At 43.1% G+C, this 22,269-nt stretch overlaps 1 protein-coding gene across 1 annotated transcript in view; it reads right to left on the bottom strand.

Moving 5' to 3' along the window:
• LOC108680164 (anoctamin-4) overlaps positions 1–22,269 on the bottom strand; it is a 47,350-nt gene that overhangs the window by 11,684 nt on the left and 13,397 nt on the right. The window contains exons 2-11 of the mRNA XM_047880635.1: positions 20,465–21,204; positions 20,086–20,190; positions 17,433–17,618; positions 16,994–17,179; positions 7,193–7,246; positions 6,894–7,030; positions 5,368–5,499; positions 3,202–3,353; positions 2,144–2,253; positions 158–363 (exon numbers count right to left, since the gene is read on the bottom strand). Of these exons, the coding sequence (XP_047736591.1) occupies positions 158–363; positions 2,144–2,253; positions 3,202–3,353; positions 5,368–5,499; positions 6,894–7,030; positions 7,193–7,246; positions 16,994–17,179; positions 17,433–17,618; positions 20,086–20,190; positions 20,465–21,204 (2,008 nt within the window). The remainder of the gene's footprint in view (positions 1–157; positions 364–2,143; positions 2,254–3,201; positions 3,354–5,367; positions 5,500–6,893; positions 7,031–7,192; positions 7,247–16,993; positions 17,180–17,432; positions 17,619–20,085; positions 20,191–20,464; positions 21,205–22,269) is intronic.

Genomic DNA, 22,269 nt, shown 5'->3' with positions numbered 1-22,269 from the left:
ATTAAACATCTGGGTTTATGCATTCACAACTGAAATCGTCGTGACCACATTGTATCCTCCCTTGAATCTATTGTGCCCGCATTATATGCATACATGGTCGCATTGAACCCACATTGTTTCCACACTCGGGTTTATTGTGTGTACATTGAATCCCGACCTTGGTTTATTGTAGTCCGAGTTCATGAAGAAGAGGCCGCAGACGAAGGTGACGCAGCCAATGCAGGAGGCCGGTATGAGCATCTGCGTGTAGAAGCCCAGCCACGCGAAGTACATGCCCATCTTGTCACCGAAGTATCTGCGTACCAGGTGAATTGGTTGCCGCTTGTACCAACTCCTGATACTCGCCCACTCCAGGTACAGCAACTGTTACCAGTACATAGTGGTTAAGGCGATTGAAATAGGCACTATTAGCAGCAATAGTGTAGGTAATAACATAACATAGTGATGTCGCCGCTAAAGTGTAGGCCTGATGTGGCCTGTCGCCGATTCTTTTCTTTTTCGTGCCTTGTTCTTAGAAGATCTAAAATCGTGTCATTTGACCGGATCTTTTCATGACTGACGATAGTTTGAAATAGCTACTCGACTTCCACCGGGTTCGATATGGTGCTAGGCATTTCAAATCTTAAACCATGAGTATACTTCGATGAGGTCCACACGCAGACGTCGATAACTGAGTCTTGGAAGCTTCATAATCTTTAATCTTTCTTCATAGGACTTGCCCTTCAAGCCTAGAATTATCCTTGCTGCACGTCTTTGAACATTCTCTATTAAATTTCTGTCCTTTTCAAATCTCGGTGACCACACAACGTTTCCAAACTCTAGATTCGGGCGCACGACAGCAACAAACAACTGCTTCATCGCTTCTGCATCTAGGAACTCGTATGAGCGTCTGATTAGTCCAAAAAGTTTGTTGGATATGTTAGCTTGCGTTTCAACATGCTTAGAAAATTTCAGCTCCTTGTCGACATAAACTCTGAGATCTTTTCCAACACTAGACTTTTCAATCATTACTCTCTCGTTGCAGCCATGTCTTCTCATGCTGTAATCTTGCTGTTCATTGTTCTTCTCGAGGTGAAGTACTTTACACTTGTCAGCATAAACCGCAGCTGCCACGTATCAGCCCAGTTAACTAAACTGTCAAGATCATCTTGCAATTGCGCTTTATTTGACGTATCCTTCACTGAATTATAAATTTTTGTGTCGTCGGCATACATGGAGCACACGCTGGACACTACTTCTGGCAGATCATCTATAAAAGCAACGAACAAAATAGGCCCCAGGACGCTTCCTTGTGGCACGCCACTGCGCACTGATGCCCAGTCTGAAACGGTTCCGTTAATACTGACACGTTGTCGTCTACCAACTGGAAAATCTCTGATCCATTGGAGTACGTTTCCCTCAATTCCCAAAGACTTCACTTTACGCAACAGCCGCTCATGCGGAACACTGTCAAATGCTTTGGCAAAATCGAGGACCATAGTTATATCATAGTTGAGATTTTAGTTAGGTTGCAGAATAAATATTACCGCGTAAATTGTTAAAATGAAAACACAGCGATGATATTACGGGGCATATGGATGCTATATCGATTATAGTGAGCAATGGTGTCACTGGAGATGACGAGATAGTGAGGTGGTGATCCAGTGATGAAGTTTATGATGAAATAATATTCAAAGATTAAAAACATAATGTACAGAACACACAGTTCACGAAGTTGATGCTTCGATCAAGTTCAACCCATACACATTGTGGTGACGGAGAATTTCTATCAATAAAATGTGTTAATACGTGCATTGTGCATGACATGATACTTATTGATGAATGAAAACAGTGAAGAACGAATTTCTTACATGTTCAAGAGTTCTTGCGATGGTTTTAAGTTCTGTCGACCTTAAGCCCTTTAAATAACTTTACAGAACCATACACTGTATAGCGGCCAGCTTGCTACTGTAAATAGCATGTAATATCATACTAAAATTATTAATAGTAATAACCTAGCTGATATCTTAGTTTGGTAGCAGAATAAATATCTCCGCCAAAATTGTCAAATGATGCCATAGCGGTGATGTTTGGGGTATGGATCAATGTAAACACACAATTAATGGCATTATATTAATATTAATATTAAAATTAAAAAGCTCACTCTGCGATCGCACATCTTGTGGCCGGGACCGTCTTTCTCGTAGTGACCGTCGTGAAGCATGAAGGCAGCACGGTAGATGTCGTGTGACAACAGCCTGCTGATGCTGTACTCTGCACGGCACGGTGCGCGTGTTAACTGTCTCTACAATGTATGGTTTATCGGGTTTACAATGTATGGTTTATCGGGTTTACAATGTATGGTTTATCGGGTTTACAATGCATAGTTTATCTGATTTACAATGTATGGTTGGCCTTTTCTACAATGAATGGTGGTGCCCACTGTCAATCAGGCGTCAGTGAGAGGTTGCAAGAAGACCTCTCTGCAATATTTGACTGGGCCTTAGTGAACAACATGCAGTTCAACGGGACCAAGTTTGAGGTTCTGAGGTACAGAGGAACCGGAAGAGCTGGAATAGATCACCGCTACCTGGCATCTGACAACTCGGAGATCGAAGAGAAGCGACTCGTTCGCGATCTAGGAGTGTTGATGAACAATCAGGTCAATTTTGGTGATCACATACAGGCAATAACCGCAAAAGGTAGACGACAGATGGGGTGGATCTGGCGGACGTTCAGAACGAGAGAAGCGGAACCGATGATCACACTCTTCAGAGCCCTTGTAATACCTATCCTTGAATACTGCTGCCAGCTCTGGACTCCGTTCACACTAGGCGCAATACGGCAACTGGAAGGAGTCCAACGAACCTTTACTTCCAGGATCAGAGAGATGGAGAATTTTAACTACTGGGGGAGGTTACAGCGACTGAGTTTGTACTCACTGCAGAGGAGACGGGAGAGGTATGTCATCTGTCTCTTATACACATCTAGATGTGTATAAGAGACAGAACTAGCACTGTGCAGGAACTAGGAATAGCTAACATCGTGCAGGAACGAGAAATAACTAGCATCGTGCAGGGACTAGGAATAACTAGCACTGTGCAGGGACTAGGAATAACTAACACTGTGCAGGGACTAGGAATAACTAGCACCGAGAAAGAAATGAAATTAACTAGCGCCGCGCGGGATCTATAAATAATTTGCCCCATGCGGGGCTAGCACCAGGCGTAGGAACTGTGCGCGCGATAGATGCTATTGTATGATACAAGCGCACGCAGACCCTAGTGTCGTGCATGCCGACAGCACACGACACAAGGAGCGAGGGTCTGCTGAACCGAGGGTCTGATGAATCGAGGGTCTGATGAACCGAGGATCTGATGAACCGAGGGTCTACTGAAATGTGGGTCTAAAGGAGTGAGGGCCCGATGAACCGTGGGTCTAAACAATCGAGGGTTTGATGAACCGAAAGTCTGATGAACCGAGGGTCTGATGAACCGAGGGTCTGATGAACCGAGGGTCTGATGAACCGAATGTGTGATAAGCTTCCAGGGCGTTGGTTTCCAGGGCAACACCTGATGTACGTTTTTCTATTGCCGTATCCCACGTATGGAAATACGGGCGGTGAGCTGAGGGTGGTGCAAGTGTGGCAGCTAATCAAAGCTTGAATACTACAAAGCTTGAATACCCACTTAATTAATGTGATTATTAGAGACCGCAGAAAACCGGCTTATTAAGTGTGACTTCTCATAACGCGACACGTTGACTTGCAGAGCGAGGGCAGTTGTTTTTATCGTAACTAGATAACCTGTTAAGCCAGTGCGGTTGCCCTTAGCATGATCAGATGACCTGTTAAGCCAGTGCGGTTGCCCTTAGCGTGATCAGATGACCTGCTAAGCCAGTGCAGTTTTCCTTAGCGCGATCAGATGACCTGCTAAGCCAGTGCAGTTGTCCTTAGCGTGATCAGATGACCTATCAAGCCAGTGCAGTTGTCCTTAGCGTGATCAGATGACCTATCAAGCCAGTGCAGTTGTCCTTAGCGTGATCAGATGACCTGCTAAGCCAGTGCGGTTGCCCTTAGCGTGCCAATGCGGCCTGTTTAGATGAGATCGACACCAAGTTCTTAGCCCGACCAGCGGAGGTTTCACTTACCTATTCAAAAAATTGACGCTTTACACTTATGAAAATTAAGTGACTCGTTGCCCAAAACACGATAGACTTTTTAAACTAATTTGCCTTTCCGTACACAATTTGCGAGGCAAATGGAAAAAAAAAATTGATCGCTTCTTCGGACAATGACCCACTCGATTATAAGAGCGTCAAAAAAATTCCTGAATTCTCCTGGAAATTTAACTTTTAATTGTTCTTCGGATGGGTGGACGATGGCACTAAAAAAGTCGTAGAATTGAAGCCTAATAAGAATACTCAGTTGAATGCTTTTGGTTTTAGACCAGTTCAACTTTGTCGTGCTCATCCATTTTTTTCTTCGAGTTCATCATGCATGAATTTTTAGTACGTATTAACGTAAATATGCTCCTTTAATGGGTATAAACATAATTCATCGACATGAATATCCCCTAAAAAAGTTATGAGGACTGGAGGAAACACAGGCATTCTAAAATCTTGAAGCTTTCAAGATTTACCTGCCGCTGGTACAGCTCAGATATCCAATAGATGAATAATTGCCGGAATTTAAAAGAAGCATGTGCGTGTGACGCTGTGTAATTTAAACTCAGTTCGATTCAACAAAATACTTCTGCGCGTGAAAACTTCGCCCGGTTTACGATTAATAACTTCGATGTCGCCCGCAACAGAGCACCAGCCGAGCCTGTCCATGTTCGTCATCACTGGACGAAGAAAGGCAGTTAAGTTTCAGTGGCCAACAGGCGACAGGAGCACTCAAAGATTATAATAGGCCAATTATGATAGGTTTTCAGATGATAGGTTTTTAAGTGGTTTCAAGAATGTTACCGTTAAGTTTTTGAGTGATTTTATGACTGCTACATTGTTCAAAATTAGGGCCGCGTTAACACCAAACGACTCTAATCCAATCATAAGATGCTAAAAAAATTATGAATAACTTGACTATATGCGAGCGAATAAACGCCAATGAACGTTAATTTCTCAATGAGATGAAGCCACAAGTTTCAAAGGGTAATTTATTTGACGTTTTCTTAATCTCTTGTAAATTTGAATGATCTTTTCCGATCTATGGCTCTTCGTGCTGTGACTTCGATTTACGTATTTTACCGAATTTATAAGTGATTGAAACCTGGCGATAGTTTTACACGCAGAAACATCTTGCAACGAACAGAGTGAAACACATATGAGAAATTTGCGCATGCGCAGCAGCCGTGACGACGATGGAATGGTAATGACGTATCGAATTACCGGTCTTCATTTAAGACGGAGGACGCTAGAGGAGAGGAGCCGTGCGGCAGCTCGCTCGTTGAAGTTTCATTTGTGTCACCACATAACCTCTGCCCACACCCGGCAATGGCCGAGCAACAGCTTCGCAGCCATCTTAGGTTCAACAATATCAGATGGACGACATTAACTTTATGCAGTCAATAGGAGAGTATTGAACAGTACCGAGAATTTCATAAGACAACGAGACTGACAGCCATCATCGACGCAACATTGTTACTAACTAGTAACCGTTGACAGTGACAAAAAACATGTTTTAAGTCATCGATGAGCTTATATCGTGCAGCGAAACTGAGATACCTTCCCCGACCCAAATTTCAATAAATACTATGGAGCTGATTAGCACAGTGATCATGTCTAAAATAATGCGGATTTTTTTGGAAATTATTCGTTTGGAGTCTTAATATCCTCGTGCATGTTATTTAAAAAGTATGAGAGGTTCAGAACACCACTAATTCTAAAAAATTTAATCTTGGAAAATGCTTCAATTCCATATAATTATTTCAATGTGAATAGTGAGCTGGGTACCTGATATTTGCCTACCAGGGAGTTAAAAAAATAAAAAGGAAAAGAGGTTCCGTTTAGCGCAGCCTGTTCAAAACCAGAAAATTAATCGAAATAGAATGTCAAGAACCCGGCCGTAGTTTCGGCACGGATTACTGATCACGCGGATGGAAGCTAAAAGCTAAATCCATGCTGTTATCGATGGGAAAGTTTAGCAGACAACGGAACGGAGACAAGCTAATGGGCAATAAGTGTCAGAAACATCGTGTGCTATTTACTTAACAGAAATTCTCAACGAATTTTCTTCGGCAAGTATAAGCGGGTAACAGGCCCCAATTTTTACGACAGAAGGAAGCAGTTCATGAGAGACGGTTTTCTAACAGTTTCAAGCATGAATACACCACAACTAATTCATACGAAACGGGTTTGNTTGGGGGGGGGGGGTAAGTTCAGAGGAAGGGTTGGTACGGCTTTGTACAGCCGATAAATACGGATGCATACACAAGATACGTGTGACTGAGTACAGAGGGCGAGAATGAATTGGTTCAAAGGATAAATATGGTTGTATACAGATGGTAATTACGACTGAGTACATAGAATTAGAACGGTTTGGTACAGATGTCAACTACGTCTCGGTAAAGGAAGCAAGTCGGACTGAGTACAGTGTGTTAGTACGGCTTGGTCCACGGTAGGATACTGAACACAAGTACAACTGGCAACAAAAAACTTAAAAATAATCATTGTTCACGTGCTTACTTAAAAAAACACGAAATCATTCATGCCGCAAGGTTGCGTCAACTGATGATCAAACTACGCTTACTTCATATCTACTTCATATTGGTCTCGCTCGTTTAAATGGCTGGGAACACAAGTGATCAGAGGAATAGCAGGAGAGTAAGATAACGAAGGAAAATCTTAATTACATCTCAATTTTCTCCACCATGAAGCCCATGCAGGGAAATAATATTATTAAAGGTACGACTCACAGCTCAGTTTTTTCCGCCGAGTAGTTCGTGGTGAAGAAATTGGGATCAGGTGGTATGAGCTTCTCGTTGTACATGAAGGGATTCTTCATGCCCAGCCTTGAGAAGAAGTCTGGTTTCTTAGGATTGTCATTGTCTTCCTGCAACACAAAGGACGCATTAACTCCGTGTATATGACCTATAATGAGCCATGTGACCACGTAAACACATTAACAAAATATATTGAAAAAGAGACCATATATAGCTGTGCGTGGTGCGCGTGTCTTCTTCACTTGTTGAGTCATGGGGCCTAGGAGACTTACCCCAATCCCTATCCATTGTAATTTTTCGTGTTGTAATTCCCATGCAAAACAGATCTAACTGCTTGCGAGATGTACATCTCTGTTTGACTGCGTGTATGTGGAATTCCAACTGACTATGACAGTTGGCATTGGAGCGCGGATTACGGATGTGTTGAAGGCAGGTCAAATTGACAGAGCTAGGAGCTAGTCAACTGAACAGACTACCTTCTTAATAAACCACCGAATAAGTTTTCATAAACAGCCGAATAATTCTCAATAAACTGCTGGCTAAAGTTATTTAGAAATGTCTAACAACAGATTCAGGATGCAGTAATACAAGGTTGGAATTTAATTTTGACCCTAGACAAATTTGTTTAAATGTTTCAAAATTGTGTTTGAAGAAAACAAAAAAAAAACTATTACCCAATCACCGTCAATGAATTGTGATAGCACAAATACCTTCTTCGTTTCCACTAATTGCGTCGTTATGATATCCTAATAACTCAGCAAGGTTTTTTTATCTCACTCACAATCGTATCAGGCTTTTTTCCTACCACTCAGGCGATGTCTATGCTGTACCCTCAACAATGCGGTGTTGATGTCGCGCACAAAGCAAAGTGCGGTGTATGTTGCACCCATAATCTGATACAATATTCGATAGTTTGTTTCACTTTTCGCTAAACGCGAAGCGAAGAAAACTAATCTTATTCAGGAACCCAAGCCTGACACTACTTCCACTGGTCCTCATACGTCTACATCACCTCTATACTCGCGTCATTGATGTCTACTGGGAACGCCTTTGTGCTTTTCAAATTAATTTCTAGTTTTAGATTTGAGAATATAATTCTTATGCATTAGGAAACTTTTCATCTGAGTAAAAAAAATTATTGAATGCCACATGATTTCCTTTTTCACAAAGACTCTTGAATTTTTTATGTCTTGCAGCATGGATTTCACTGGATGAAGTCAAGGTCGTCGTGGGTAGTAAATAGCCTCAGTATTACACTTAGAACGTAATGTTAAGAAAAAATGTTTATTTTAATGTACAACATAAACAACAAGTGAACATGTTTGCCACATTTAAACAATAAGAAAGCTATACTGATGTGCATTGCCTGTGCAGAAAAAGAGTGACACGTTTCACAAGAATTTTCACCTCAGAAATTGGCTGGCGTGGTAAGGAATATGGGGACTGCATCGGCGCGACAGAGTGCGTGTCCCATTAAATGTGCTATTGAAATTCATTACAAAATTCTGCGCAAGTTTAATTAAAGACCAAGAGAACTCGTTTCCCTCTAGAATTAAGTACTTATTTTAAAGACGAATTTTTGACGGATCCAAAGACAGCTAATAGATCCTTTTTGGAAGTTTCATAAATCGTCGATTGGTGGAAGCACGTTTCAAGCCTTGTTTCAAATTCCAGCTGGTTCAAGGATTCAAGTAGTCAACAGGCGTGGACACAACAATCAAACGTTGATGATAAGTAATAATGAAGTCCAACTCTCGCGAGTTTGACATCCTCAGTTCACGTATACCGTATGTATATGTGAACATACATATACCTCAGTTCACATATACCGTTCACACGGCAAAACGAGTGCTCGACTAGGAGCCTGCGAAAGATTAGAAATTTGACGTAAAATATGATTACGAATAATTTAATGACATGATTGTGCTTCAGCTTTCTTGAAGTAAAATTTACATTGAGCTAAAAAATGATGTCTAGATAACAACATGTGTGCATATTACGAACATCAGAGGCCAATCGGAATAACTCGTGTAACTAAACCATATATAGTTTCAACTTACCTATTGTACACCTTTTAACGGGGATGAGTCAAGGGATGAGTGAAAATTTGAACAGTTATGAGATAACAGATGAGTGAGAACTCATCTGTATGAGAAAACAGATGAGTAAAAACACTCATTTGTTCTCACTCATCTAACGATGAGTGAGAACAGATAGGCTGAACAGTTAAGAAATATTGTGGCATTGGCAAGCATGTGTAAGAGGATGACACTTTATTCTTTGCGCCAAAACGCCAGGTTGTGCAGCGTACCTTTCAGCACAGAATCGAGAATGAGGCGGATATTATGCGGTTAGGTCTTTGAATGAGGTTATTTGTAATGACACTATTTGGCATCAGGTGCTCGTGTAATTTGATAGCCAGGTGCAAATCTGAACACTTCTTTTTTTGTTCAAATGACTCGGTATTGGTTGAAATTATCCTTGGCATGTATTATTCCTGTGGTATTTTGCCCAAATTTTTCGTAAAAGCAGAAATTAAAGAAAATAATAATTCGACTCTTATCGGCTTGAATCTATATCGGTTGAATCTGCGAAGTAGATTGAAAATTGAGGGTAGGGGTAGGTTAAGAAAATGGGTAGGTTGAGGGTTAACAAGAAAATGGGTAGGTTAAGGGTTAACATCAAAATGGGTAGGTTAAGATCATATGTCATAGTGATCTCAGTGCCTCACAAAGAGGCCCCACGATTTGGGTCAAGAATGGTAACTAGACCATGCTTGGGTTATTCATAAGCTCGCTACAGTCCAGCTGCCGCTACGTTATTAATACGTCGCAGCTCGATGAGTCCGGCAGGCTTCATAGCACGTCGCTGTTGAGTGTCTGCTCACTGGCACGCCGCACGAGACACACCCGCGCCCTCTGGGGGCTGACACTGTGGAGCTTCTATTTATAGAAGTGTTCCTTAGCTTTGGTTCTTGTCATTTTTGCTATTGCTTTGCATTTCTCTTAGCAGTTGTTACGACAACTTATGAGGGTTCTGCTTTAACAGAGCTTCAGACTATCATCTATGTCATTTTGACAATTTTTGCTCCTGATTTATCTGCATTTTTCTGGTTTGTTTTCTCAGCTGAATTGATTACTGTGATAGCAATTGGAGGTTTTGTTTGAGCAGTGGCACAGCAGTTATTTAGTATGCCATCAATCTGAAGTTTTTCATTTCAACTTTTTTACAATAAATGGTTTGCTCTTCAGCTGAAGTTAATCTTCTGTCAAAGGATGGCTGTAGTTGTTCAGTCAATGTAACATTTTTAATTAGAATTAGCAAATAGTTTGTTCTTTATTTAATCAAATCTACCAGATTTTTTTCACTAGTTCTTTATGCCTGCACTTCGGCTCTTCAGCTTACGTTTATAGCTCCTAGGCAACTGTTTCAGATATTTTTTTCAAGATTTTTAGCACTTATTTCAGCTATACATTTGCTGTTTTATCGATAGGCTCGTTTCGTCGTTTATCTTCTACTCATCTGTTTAGCTAATGTATGCTAGTGTGGTGAACGAAATCACGTGTGTGGTGAACAGTGATGATGTGAGCAAAAACTTAAAAGATGCAGTCTCATTATATAGAAAACAATTTTCAATAATATGATAATAGCATTGAAAATTTTTAGTAAGGTATGTTCCTAGCAACGGATAATGCACGTCTTGCGTGCGATGATGCATGTTATGCAGGAAACCCTTGTGTATGCTCGTAAAGCCGCAAATCGTGCGTGATGTGATACATCTCACTATTTCAAATGCGTGAAATCTCACTATAGTATGTGCACAATAGCATCGCATCGCTTGTCATTTGCAGATTAAGAAAATATCAAAATCAACCGACTACGCTCTGTGAGCCAGACTTCTTCCTCATTTCTTGTTTCATTCAGTACGAGAACATTAATATTATGCATGACAGTCATTGCAGCACCTTAATAATTATGCTAATAAGCGAATAACTCGCATGAACTAGTGCTGCGGATGAAGGAATTTTATTCTCGCTCCAGAACGTACACCCCTCTTTCGAAACTTGGAGCAGCATCAAGACCGGCCAAAGACCACAAAATTATTTTTCGGACCCCGTTTTAAAAAAGCCACAAGGGTGCTCATTAATTTATATATGTTTGTATACTTTTCACCCTTCCCAATCTTGGTGGGGCTGCACGTGGTCATGTCCATTTTGCAAAACTTATAAGGGATATAAATTGTGGAAAATAAGATAAATATTCGTATTTTAACAACTAAAATACAGGTCCAATACAAACACACGCAACAAACTTCCAACACTTATCGTAATAAGAAAATTACTTGCAAACAAATTTTCAGTGAAATTACCCTAATACTTCAAGCTTGTGTTAAAAAATAATTGATTAAATAGTGCATGGGCTTCGAAGAGCCGACGAATACGTTGAAACCTAGAACGTCAAGCGTTAACAAACGTCTGGTTCATAGAACATCGAGACGTTAACACTTTGTTTACAAACGGCAACTCTCAGGCCTGTAGTTGGAAGTAGCGCTGACACCGGTCAAGTTACTCGTTGATAAGGGAGTAAAGTTTGCTTCATAACATAGCACGAGGTAATTCAATACTGGGAGTAAAATCCGTAGACTTTGTAGATACAGTTCAAGCTCCAGCAATATTACACCGGGATACCATTTACGACGTAACCTGAGTAACACACACACGTGCTTGACGAGTAGAAACCCTCGGTATATCACTACAACAGTATCCAACATCCAATATTAAGGAAGGCATAATTAAACAGACATGGCTACCTTACCATACTGACAAATGCTAAGAGAATTACAACAACTTCGTGTAGTACGCTTATATGTGCAACTTTCAGAATGCCTACGTTTGATTACAATGCCAGCAACAAATCCATATCGGAGAAATTAACCACAAAAAAACTAACATCAAGAGCATATAAAATCTTTGTATAGGAAGGGTACCTACCGTATACGAGTATAGATAGTCTTTTACATTATAGTTAATACCAGCTATAAACACACAGGTTTTGCGCAGCGAAAGACGTACTGAGCGTGAACACTGGCGAAGGGAAGACTTTAAATACTAAGGGAACACTATAGTAAGAAGAGAAAAACAAGTTAGTAAACAGCGATAGTAAAAACAGTGTAACGAAGTAACACCAACGACAAAATAAGGACAGTCTGGATAAGGAACAAAAGAAGCGGAAAGATAACACCAACAGCAACATTAAGTCTACCTTGATAACGAACTGAAATTGCGAGAAGATGTCGCCTACTGCAAAATAAGGACTTTATGGATAACGAATCAACTAATAAGGCAATTGACACCAACAGCAGAGAGATATTATCTGCAAACTGTCGAGTAACGAACTAAAGAGGAAGGAAGGTGACACCAACAACATGAGGACCGGTTCCTTTTAGCAGCACTCACCCACACATGACCTCCTCTGATCACCACATATCCCTGTGGGCATAAGACTTTACAATTGCGGCAACTTCAGCAATACCTTGGTAACCAATGAACTAATGCTCGGTTGTTAGGTAAATGCTTCATTTCACATTGATTATTCGGCTGTTCTAAAATAAAGGAAACCTGAGGGGGATGGAGCCCAGCAGAACACGTGAACTTCAATCCAACTTAAAGTGGTTATCTGTATACCCTGGTAGTTTGGTTACTGGAGGTGAGACATGGGGTCTGCCCCCTACCTCCCTTCCCACTTTCCGTCATAAAATTTGTGTGCGAGTCCGGCTCTGCAACAGGTGCCGCCTAGGACTCGGGGAGCAGAATCGGCTTCATGTACTCTTATCATAATCTAAAGAGCTTACGTTTGTAAGCTCTTTACCACAACTGCGTGTACAGGTACGTAGTGCGAGTTGCAGGTTGTACTGTGTGTACCCCTCGACCTGCCGTAACCCAAAGTCGGATCTAAGATTCTGACAAGAATCTGATTTCGAAAGGGTGGCCAAGCGGACTCTAAATAACAAGTCTAAGCCTTGTGTAGCGTCTCTTGGGCAGATGCCTAGCCGTAACCGACTTTAGCTAGGGTTGGTTACCAGGAGCATGAAGTGGAGCCCATCCGTCTTACTAGATTTTCATGCAACTCATGAATTCGTAACCCAATTGGGCTCTTCCGGTTTGGTTACTCGAGACGACAATTCGTCTCCCTGTAAACCTACCCGTTCGTAAGTTGAGTTAGATTAAAGGTAAAGCTTTTTACTCGGGATTCATCTCCTACGATTACCTCAAATAATTTTTATTCAAACAAGCTCAAGCCCAGTAGAAACCAGAGCTGCATAAACCCAGAATGATCGTTTGTCAATTACGACCACCGAAAATGCGCCAATGGGATAAAGAGGAGATATAACATTTCAAGTTACATTGTTAAAGAGCTGGTCAGTCGGCGTGACATGATAATGGAACAAATTGGAAGTTTCGTAACTCGAAAAGAATTATTTACATGAAATATTCGCAGAGCCTATTAGCTATTTACAATAGAATTTACCAAGACTGTGACTGTACACTAAGAGTGTGCAGCCTCTGTGCAGCATGGCGTGTAAGAAAAGAGGAGACACTGTACAAGCCGGGCTGTTGCAGTACACGTGTACAGTAACAGTAAGTAGTATGTACACTTACAGTAACTGCACAAACTTGGCTATTGAAAATAAGTCAATGGACGCTCTTGGTGGAGTTTGCGTCTATGTGCAACACAATATCTGTACAATCATTGGTGATGAGATTGCATTGTGGTATTTAGTTTACAAGGAGAGATGTACAGATCGAGTGGCCTACCTTGACAACTAAAACCAGAATTCTTAGATTTAGGAAGTCCATACCATAAGCTCTGCAAATGCTTGCTAAAAAATAATTGAGACCAAGCAGCTCTCAATGCCACAGCTCTCACCACAGCCACTCTCAACACAACAACCCTCAACACAACAACCCTAACCACTACAGCCCTCAAAAATAATTTTTGCGATCAAGTTTCACAGCCGCGTCGGAACCACACACTAAAGGAGCATCGCAGTAACACTTCATTCAAGGAGCATCGCAGCAACACTTCATTCAAGGAGCATCTCAGCAACACTTTATTCAACGAGCATGGCATTAACACTTTATTTATAATACGGTAGTTTACAGAAGAGAGAGTAAATTCAAGCGCCATGCGTCCTTTAGTGAGGCTCGCTGTATAATAAAATGCGGTAGGTTCATCATAACTGACAGTCGAGGTATAAAAAGACACTCAGAGTTACTAACCAGCATGAGGGTACAATTACAGGCAGAGGTTAAGCTAGCAATTAGAAGAGACAAGTCACGTTTAGAGTTAATTAGAAAAAAAAAGAGTTTAAACATGAGGGAATATATGTGAGGGAATAAGAGGGGACCAATTAGAGGGACCAGAAGTGTAACCAACGAGGGGATCAGACGGAAGGGTAAAAAGATCACACCCAGGGTGTCATACACAGCCGTAACCCACCACCCACATGCCGTAACCCACCACCCACATGCCGTAACCCACCACCCACATGCCGTAACCCTTAGGCAAGTGAGGTCACGTGATACATTAGGTGAGGTCGCGGTCATGGATAATGGATAATCTCAGGTCATAAGGGTCATGGATAATGTCAGGTATGTGAGATCACGTAAACTGTTACGTATGTGAGGTCACGTTGCGTGTTACGTGTGTGAGGTCAAGTAGACTGTTATGCATGTGAGGTCACGCAGAATTTTAGATATGAGAGGTCACGTAGAATGTTACGTGTGTGAGGTCAACGATGACCTTATAAAGCAGATGAAAGGAGGTCACGCGTCTGACATTTGACGACACCGTGGAACGACAGGCTCGCGAGATTATAGGTCAAGTTTGAAGATGTGACATCTTAATTAAGCACAATTCAACTCAATGCTATCTCTCGTGCTACTGCCGAAAGTAGTCAACTACTTTCACATGAAATTTTTCACTTTTATACAGAAAGTAATCAACTACTTTCACGTAAACTTTCTTACTTTTCGTGTTGAAAGTAGTCAACTACTTCCACCAGAGATAACGAGGCAGTGAAATTGTCCGTATGGACAGCGAAACACGAAAATAAAGACTAAGAAGGTAAACCAAAGCCAAATAATTTCTTGAGCCGCTGTATAATCGATAAAAAGTTCGATAATGTCAGTAATGTGAGGAAAAGTTGCGGGTATATCAGCATGGAACAAGCCATGGATCAGAGGCTCGTCCATTACTACACTGACGAGAACTATGCACTGGCCACCGCCAATGTCACTTGAGTCGCCGCAATCTGATTAAAAATTTTAAGACTAGCTGACAAAATTTATAATAATGTCCTACCAACATTTAAATCAATCTGAAATATACTGTGCTACTTGAGCAAAATAAATGTATTTTGACCAGTGTTGTTAAAAGGTAGCTAGTTAAGTACAGGGTGGGGCAGAACGTTTGAGCAGTTTGAGGTGAAATAAAAGAATAATGGAGGTACATAAAGAAGAAAGTTTATTTTCCTCGAGGTTAGCACAACATACCATTTAGAATACTTATGTTTTGAAAATAATATCAGGAACCTGGTGGCCGTTAGCTGCAACACACTGTTGGAGTCGTTCTCGGAAGTTTCCTACAGCACGTTCACACATATGGCGAGGTATGGCCATAACCTCTGCAATAATCTGTTCCCTTAGCTGTGGTAGGGTGTGAGGGCGACTTCTGAACACCCTCTCTTTTAGATGTCCCCAAAGAAAAAAATCGCAAATGCTCAAATCAGGTGACCTCACAGGCCACTGTAAATCACCCCAGAGACACCAGACGTCCGGGAAACATGCGTTTCAAAACATTGAGTGACATTCGGGCTGTGTGAGCTGTAGCCCCATCCTGCTATATAGAAATACACGTTTCCCAATACTTCATTTTTAACAATGTTTTCCATCCTGGGCTGCAAGAAATTTTGCAACATTGCAGCATAGCGTTCGGAATTCATTGTCACGGTTACTCCATCCTCCTCAAAGAAATATGGGCCTATCACACCAAATTGGGAGATGGCACACCAGACCGTTAGTTTGGGAGAATTTAGTGGTCTTTGATGGATAATTTGTGTGTTATCTTCAGCCCAGTAACGAAAATTTTGTTTATTTACAGTCCCAGAGGTGAAAATGCGCCTCATCACTGCTGAAGAACGCTGCGTCGGAAGCAATCTGTTCCAGCATTTTCTCAGACAGATTTCCGCAGCTGGCAATGTCTGCTTCGTTCAATTGTTGGGCTATCATCATTTTGAGGGATGGAAATGCAAATCCCGATGCAGAATACTATTCAAACTACGTGAGGAGATTTCCATAGCAACGGCATGCCTTCGTGCAGAACGTCTTGGCGAGTGGATGACTGCTGCTCTCACCCTCCCGACATTTTCTGGTGTTCTGATGGACCTGCGTCGGTCGTGTGTATCTCTTCTTAGTGTGCTACCAGTGTCCTCCAACTGCCTAACCCAGGACCGAATTGTGTTCGCCTGAGGAAGAGTATCATTGCGTGGAATATTGAACCGCCGCTGGAAAGCACTTTGTGTTGCAATCACGGATTGATTGTTCTCGAAATATGCGCGCACAGCAAAGCCACGATGTTCTCCTGACCACGCCATGTTGCTACTGAAATGGGAATACCGGAGGGGCTGGTAAAAACCACCCGCAAACCCATCCCCTTCCTTCCCTGCGAGCACTGAGTGCTCTAAACTGCTTAATCGGTTCTGCCCCACCCTGGTACAAAGGCATTAATGGGGCGAGTTTTGTGCTACGAACTGACTAAACTCAACGGACAAATCTGCCTTCCACCCACCGACTTGTCCTCCTCCACTCACCACCTGTCCTTGTCCTCCACCCACCGACTTGTCCTCCACTCACCACCCGTCCACTCACCACCCGTCCTCCACCCACTACCTGTCCTCCACCCACCGACTTGTCCTCCACTCACCACCTGTCCTCCACCCACCGACTTGTCCTCCACTCACAACCTGTCATCCACTCACCGATTTGTCCTCTCACCACCCGTCCACCACTCACAACCTGTCCTCCTCCACCCACCGACTTGTCCTCCTTCTCGAGCTCTAGACCCTCCTCCACAATGCGCTGCTCGTAGAGCTTCCTGCAGCGGCGCGTCTCTGCGTCCTGCCCGTCGCGGTACACGAGCACGTAGTCGATCGCACGCACCCCGTCCCTGAAGTACAGCGTCTCGACCGGCTTACGGACCTGCGGGTGAGGGTAGTGGGGGTGAGGGTAGTGGGGATGCGGGAGGTGAGGTGAGGGTAGTTGGTGTGAGGGTAGTAAGAGTGAGGGTGGTGGAGGGCGAGTGGTCGAGGTAAGGATGGCAAGTATCCATGACACGTATGTAGGATATGACACAGAGACAGTTATGGCACAGACAGTCACCTGTGCAGCAAAAATGGGCAAAAAGCCCATCTTTTCTTCACAGGAACACATTCACGGCGGCCCAGGGACTCACGGCAGGCTTGTCGGAACTCCTCTTAATCTTGAAGTGGCCGTCGACGGTTTTGTGTGCAGGGCCTCCGTCGTGGGGAACGTAACCTCGCACACCCGCGCCCCCCGACCCGTAGGGCACGGTGAGAGGCGGGTGAAACTCATCCGTCGCAGGTGTTTCCCGGTTGTTCACCTCCATGGGGGACACCTGCTATACCGGACGTGTAATAAGCACAGTGATACAACAACAGTCTTCGCTACGGCGATACACATTTAAGCGAGGGACGCGCAAAAATGGATCGGTGCGTGGCAATGAGGCTAATATTGTGGCACCAGAGGCCGGACTAACGCAATTTGCTCAAGTATGCTAGCGGCGTATAAGCATACGTAGCGGCCTCAGCACATGTAGCGGCCTAAGTACACATAGCGGCCTATGCACCCGTAGCGGCCCTTTTATAAGTAGCCTCCCAATTATATATACCGTAGCACTCTATGTACACGTAGCGGCCTATAGCCACGTAGCAGCCAATATGTACAAGTAGCGACCAAGGTGCACGTTCCGACCTATGTACACGTAGAGGCCTATTTACACATAGCAGCCGCTTTTTCATCTGTGATTGGTAGGTTTAGCCTGGAAATCCGTCTGTAATTGGCTGACCGAATCAAGAATTCTTAACTATTTTTGATCGTACAGCCTCGGGCGAGCCGTATGCATGGTACCAAGTTTGCGGCGCTCAGCGAGTTAAGATTTTAAATATAATTAACTTTGTGCCGCTTAACGTGTTTTGCAATTCAGAGAAGCCAGAAACTGCGAGCACCGTAGAAATTCTTCATCTTTAAGTGCTTTTCATTTTGGATTCGTGCCAGGTTCCTGACCATTAACCGGGAGCTGTGTACTTCAACAAATGAATAAACACCAGAGCATTAGCTCACAACTCATCTTTTCTTATTTAATCAATAAAAACTCGTTAGCAAACATCAGAGCATAAAAACAGAGGTGCTGAGCAGCAGGTAAGGCCTAAGGCTGTGCTATACTGCTGCCTGCATGACCTACTTCCATGAATACGAGTCCCTGAGATCGGCAACTAAAAATTGCGGACAAGCTTCGTAGGCCGGATCCTTTGAAGCGACTTATTGCTTTACCCTGCCACCAACCAGCCTTTCGTCAGAGACAAAAGAAGGCTATTCGTCAGAGACAGAAGAAGGTCATTTGCCAGAGATGAAAGTAAGCAATTAGCGATAGAAAAAGAAGGCCATTCGCCAGAGACAAAAAAAAAACATTCCCCAGAGACAAAAGAATGTCATTCATCAGAGACAAAAGATGGCCATTCGCCAGAGACAAAAGAAGGCTATTTGTCAGAGACAAAAGAAAGCCATTTGCCAGTCAAAAGAAGGCCATGCATTAGTCAGAGACGAAAGAAAGCCATTTGCCAGAGACAGAAGGTCATTCGCCAGAGACCAAAGAAGGCCATATGTCTGAGACAAAAGAAAGCCATTTGTCAGAGACAAAAGAAAGCCATTTGCCAGAGGCAAAAGAAGGTCGTTCACCAGCCGCAAAAAGGCCATTCGTCGGAGACAAAAGAAAGCCATTCAGAACGCAAATTACAGCTTGTGGGCAACGGCCAATTCATCATCAATAATGCCAACTAATTACCACAGCTTGACAAGATGCCCTTGTTTAGGAGATTAAATAAATGATGATTGCAGGATTTATTATCAGAACAGAAAATTCATGCTTCACTATGCATCGTAATTAATTGATTATAGACTAAATAAAGTATAGAAAGTTACGATGGCATACATGCAGCACCAACCCGCTCCGTGACCACCTGCCAGAGGCACGAGGGAAGGAAGGATCAGTCAAAGTTATTGAGGTTACGTTAAAAACAACATGAATATGTACCGTAATATTTGTAGAAAAAAAGTGCGAAAGGCCCTAAAGTGTCATATCCATTATCTAAAAATGAAACAATTATTTACACATATCATATTTCCAAGAAATGTGTTTTTTTCCAGGAGAAGTGTTCGGTCTTCGAAAACCCTTGCTTTTTAATTATACTTAAAGGCTTTATAATTTTAAAAATTCATTCCACTTCTAAAGACAAATGGGAAGAAATATTACTCGCTCGTTGCGTTGTAACTGTTTTAAGTACGCACGTATATAAATTCAAATGTATATTGCTCAGTTCAGAGCTCATTCCATGAGCTCAGAATATAGTATAGCAAATAGGTCATGCACTACCACTCGTCATCGTTACAGACCTCATATCATCGTTGAATTAATTGTACATTCATATGACAGGTCTAGTAGACCAGGCGCTCTAATACGTACGTCAGTTAACATCACGGCGTCAGTATCAGTTATATTGAATGTTAAGCATATTCCCTTGTCTTCGTATTGAGCTCACTGAAACATGAACTTCTGCATCACAACACCACCACACCCACTGGTCACTTACCAGCGTGTTTCCATCACAACCATCGTCAACATTTGGTTGTGGTGGTTAGCAGTAAGTGTGTGATAGTGGTGGTGATTAGCAAAACTGCAACCACTGTGGTGGTGACAGCGGCCCACCCTTTGCCCACCTGCCCACTGCTTGTTCTGTGTGCCCACACGCCCACCACCACTCACCCGCCCGCCTCGTATGCTGGAGGCCCACACGCCCACCACCACTCACCCGCCCGCCTCGTATGCTGGAGGCCCACATGCTGGCCGAAGTACGATGGCGAGAGCGACTGTGTCGTTCAGGCGACTCGTCCTTCAGGAGGGGCGCTCGACCATCCTGAAGAGTAGGGCAGTTTGAATACCATGTTCTACGACCGGAAAGCCACGTCATCAGCGTTGAAAACGTCAAACAGCGTTGATCTCTTGCCTACAGCATCACATGATATTTGTGTCTACGTATATATATAAAAAGGTCAGTGTCCTAGAGAAAATATGGCCGACAGCTCCAGTTTTATCAGTGGATGTACAGCTCAAGTTGAATGTAGAAGAATCATACGTTGTTAGCGAGTGAGTAATTTCCTAAGTTTTATCAAAGAGAACCGCACATTTACCTGTACGTCCTGGCGACCGGAGATCTGGGATTCGCGGCTCGTAGGAGAATGAACAGCAGGTGGAATCAGCAGGTCCTGTCCCTGGGCAGCCGTCAGGGCCGCCGTGGGGCTCTGACTGCCCCGCCGCGACCCCGGCTCTGCCCTGAGGAGGCCAGTCGAGTTGCCTCTGACCAGGAGGCTGCTGGGGGCAGACACCCGGGGCGTGCCTGAGTCACCTATGATCGTTGTAGGTTCTGTCGAGGGCGATGATGGATCCTTGAAACCAGGATTCGAAACTTCGAAGAAGTTCTGGCAATTGGAAACAGGAGTGTCGGCTGTGAAAATGGCAGGAGAATCACAAGTATCTGAGGTTTGGTGGAGGGAACGATCTTTCAGATGACTGAGACTGGGAGATTCTCTCCTGTAAGTTGTGAAGTGACTGGTATATGGTGAGCTTGGCTCCGGAGTTTTAGTTTCGTCAGAGCTTACGTACACACAAGTGTCACTACTGCGAGACGTGGTCTCGTCTTCAACCTTTTCTATAAGTTCATTTTCAGGCGACTCGATTTCGTTCCGTTGAAATAATGTGCCAACCAAACGGGGAACCTTGAGTTCTTGAGTCGAATTTTCGAAACCCGCGGCGGTTATGTCACGATTTTCAGGTGCTGGAAATCTAGAGACTGAAGAAGCAGGGCTATGAGGTTCAGGTGGACTGCCAGGGCGACCGCCTGAAGGTTCAGGCGAACTTGTAGTGTGATCGCCTGAAAAGTCAATACTGGCATTAGAACTTCAACATAATTGCACGTCATATGTCCCCGACAATAAGCCCTTCAGAGGGAATAATTCAATAAAAAGTACTAGTGAAGGTCGCTTCTATCATTCAAATAAATGAACAAGCCACGCTTCGAACCCGTACGTCAGTTATAACAAAGAAGGCTTCATTAAGGAAATCCATACATGACAAGGGACTACCACACAATGCCGCTTGCTCGACAGGAAAGCCAACATGGATTCATCAGTATAACGAACCCATGTGTCAAGTGCGCTGAACCGATACGGGCCGAAGCAAGCATTATTGAGGCGCAGCTTCTGGGCACAATCGATGAGTAGGTGCCTCCCACAAACGACCGACGAGAGGTAGGAATATTTCAGGAGGTCTGGCCCCACGCATGGATGCCGGGAGGTGCCAATATAGCGCGTCGATGTTTAGCCTTTGAAAAGTTCGAAGGTTTTGTCGAAGCGCGCATGAGTGGCAACACTCGTCCAAACTGCTTCACGTGACGCACAAGATTCCGATCTATACGTGTGACGTACGTTCTGAAGTGCCGATAGTAGCGAGTGTTGTGGAATTTCAACGCAATTAAGGCATTTTACTAGGCATACGACAACCTTGGCCAACAATATTTCTTTTTATGGCATTTTAATTCCAGAGTTACTCTCAGTAGATTCAAGGATGAACAGATTCTAACGAAACGGATAGTGTTACATGATTTAAAGCATCTTTACTCAAGTACGAGTTATAAGAATAACCATTAATTGCTTGGAAATAAACGCCGTGTTGTCTTGAGGAGGTACAAGTGTATAATTCTGTCGAGGCTTAGGAGTATTGAAAGTTCAATGCACCGTCGCTGCCATCACTGATAATTGTCCCGCAATGCAACGAGATACGAATACAGCGGAAAATTATCCGTTTTTACCTATAATTTCACCTCTGGAAATCAAAATAACTTTATTATCCAGCAGCATGGGCAACAAATAATCCAAGAATCAACTAAGTTTACCATCTGCTGAAGAAATCAACGCTGGATATTCATTTTCGGACACAA

This window comes from Hyalella azteca, unplaced genomic scaffold (assembly GCF_000764305.2).
Source record: "Hyalella azteca isolate HAZT.00-mixed unplaced genomic scaffold, Hazt_2.0.2 contig663, whole genome shotgun sequence".
Taxonomy (NCBI): domain Eukaryota; kingdom Metazoa; phylum Arthropoda; class Malacostraca; order Amphipoda; family Hyalellidae; genus Hyalella; species Hyalella azteca.
Note: the sequence above shows the minus strand (reverse complement) of the source record. Positions and strands in the feature narration are given on the sequence as shown.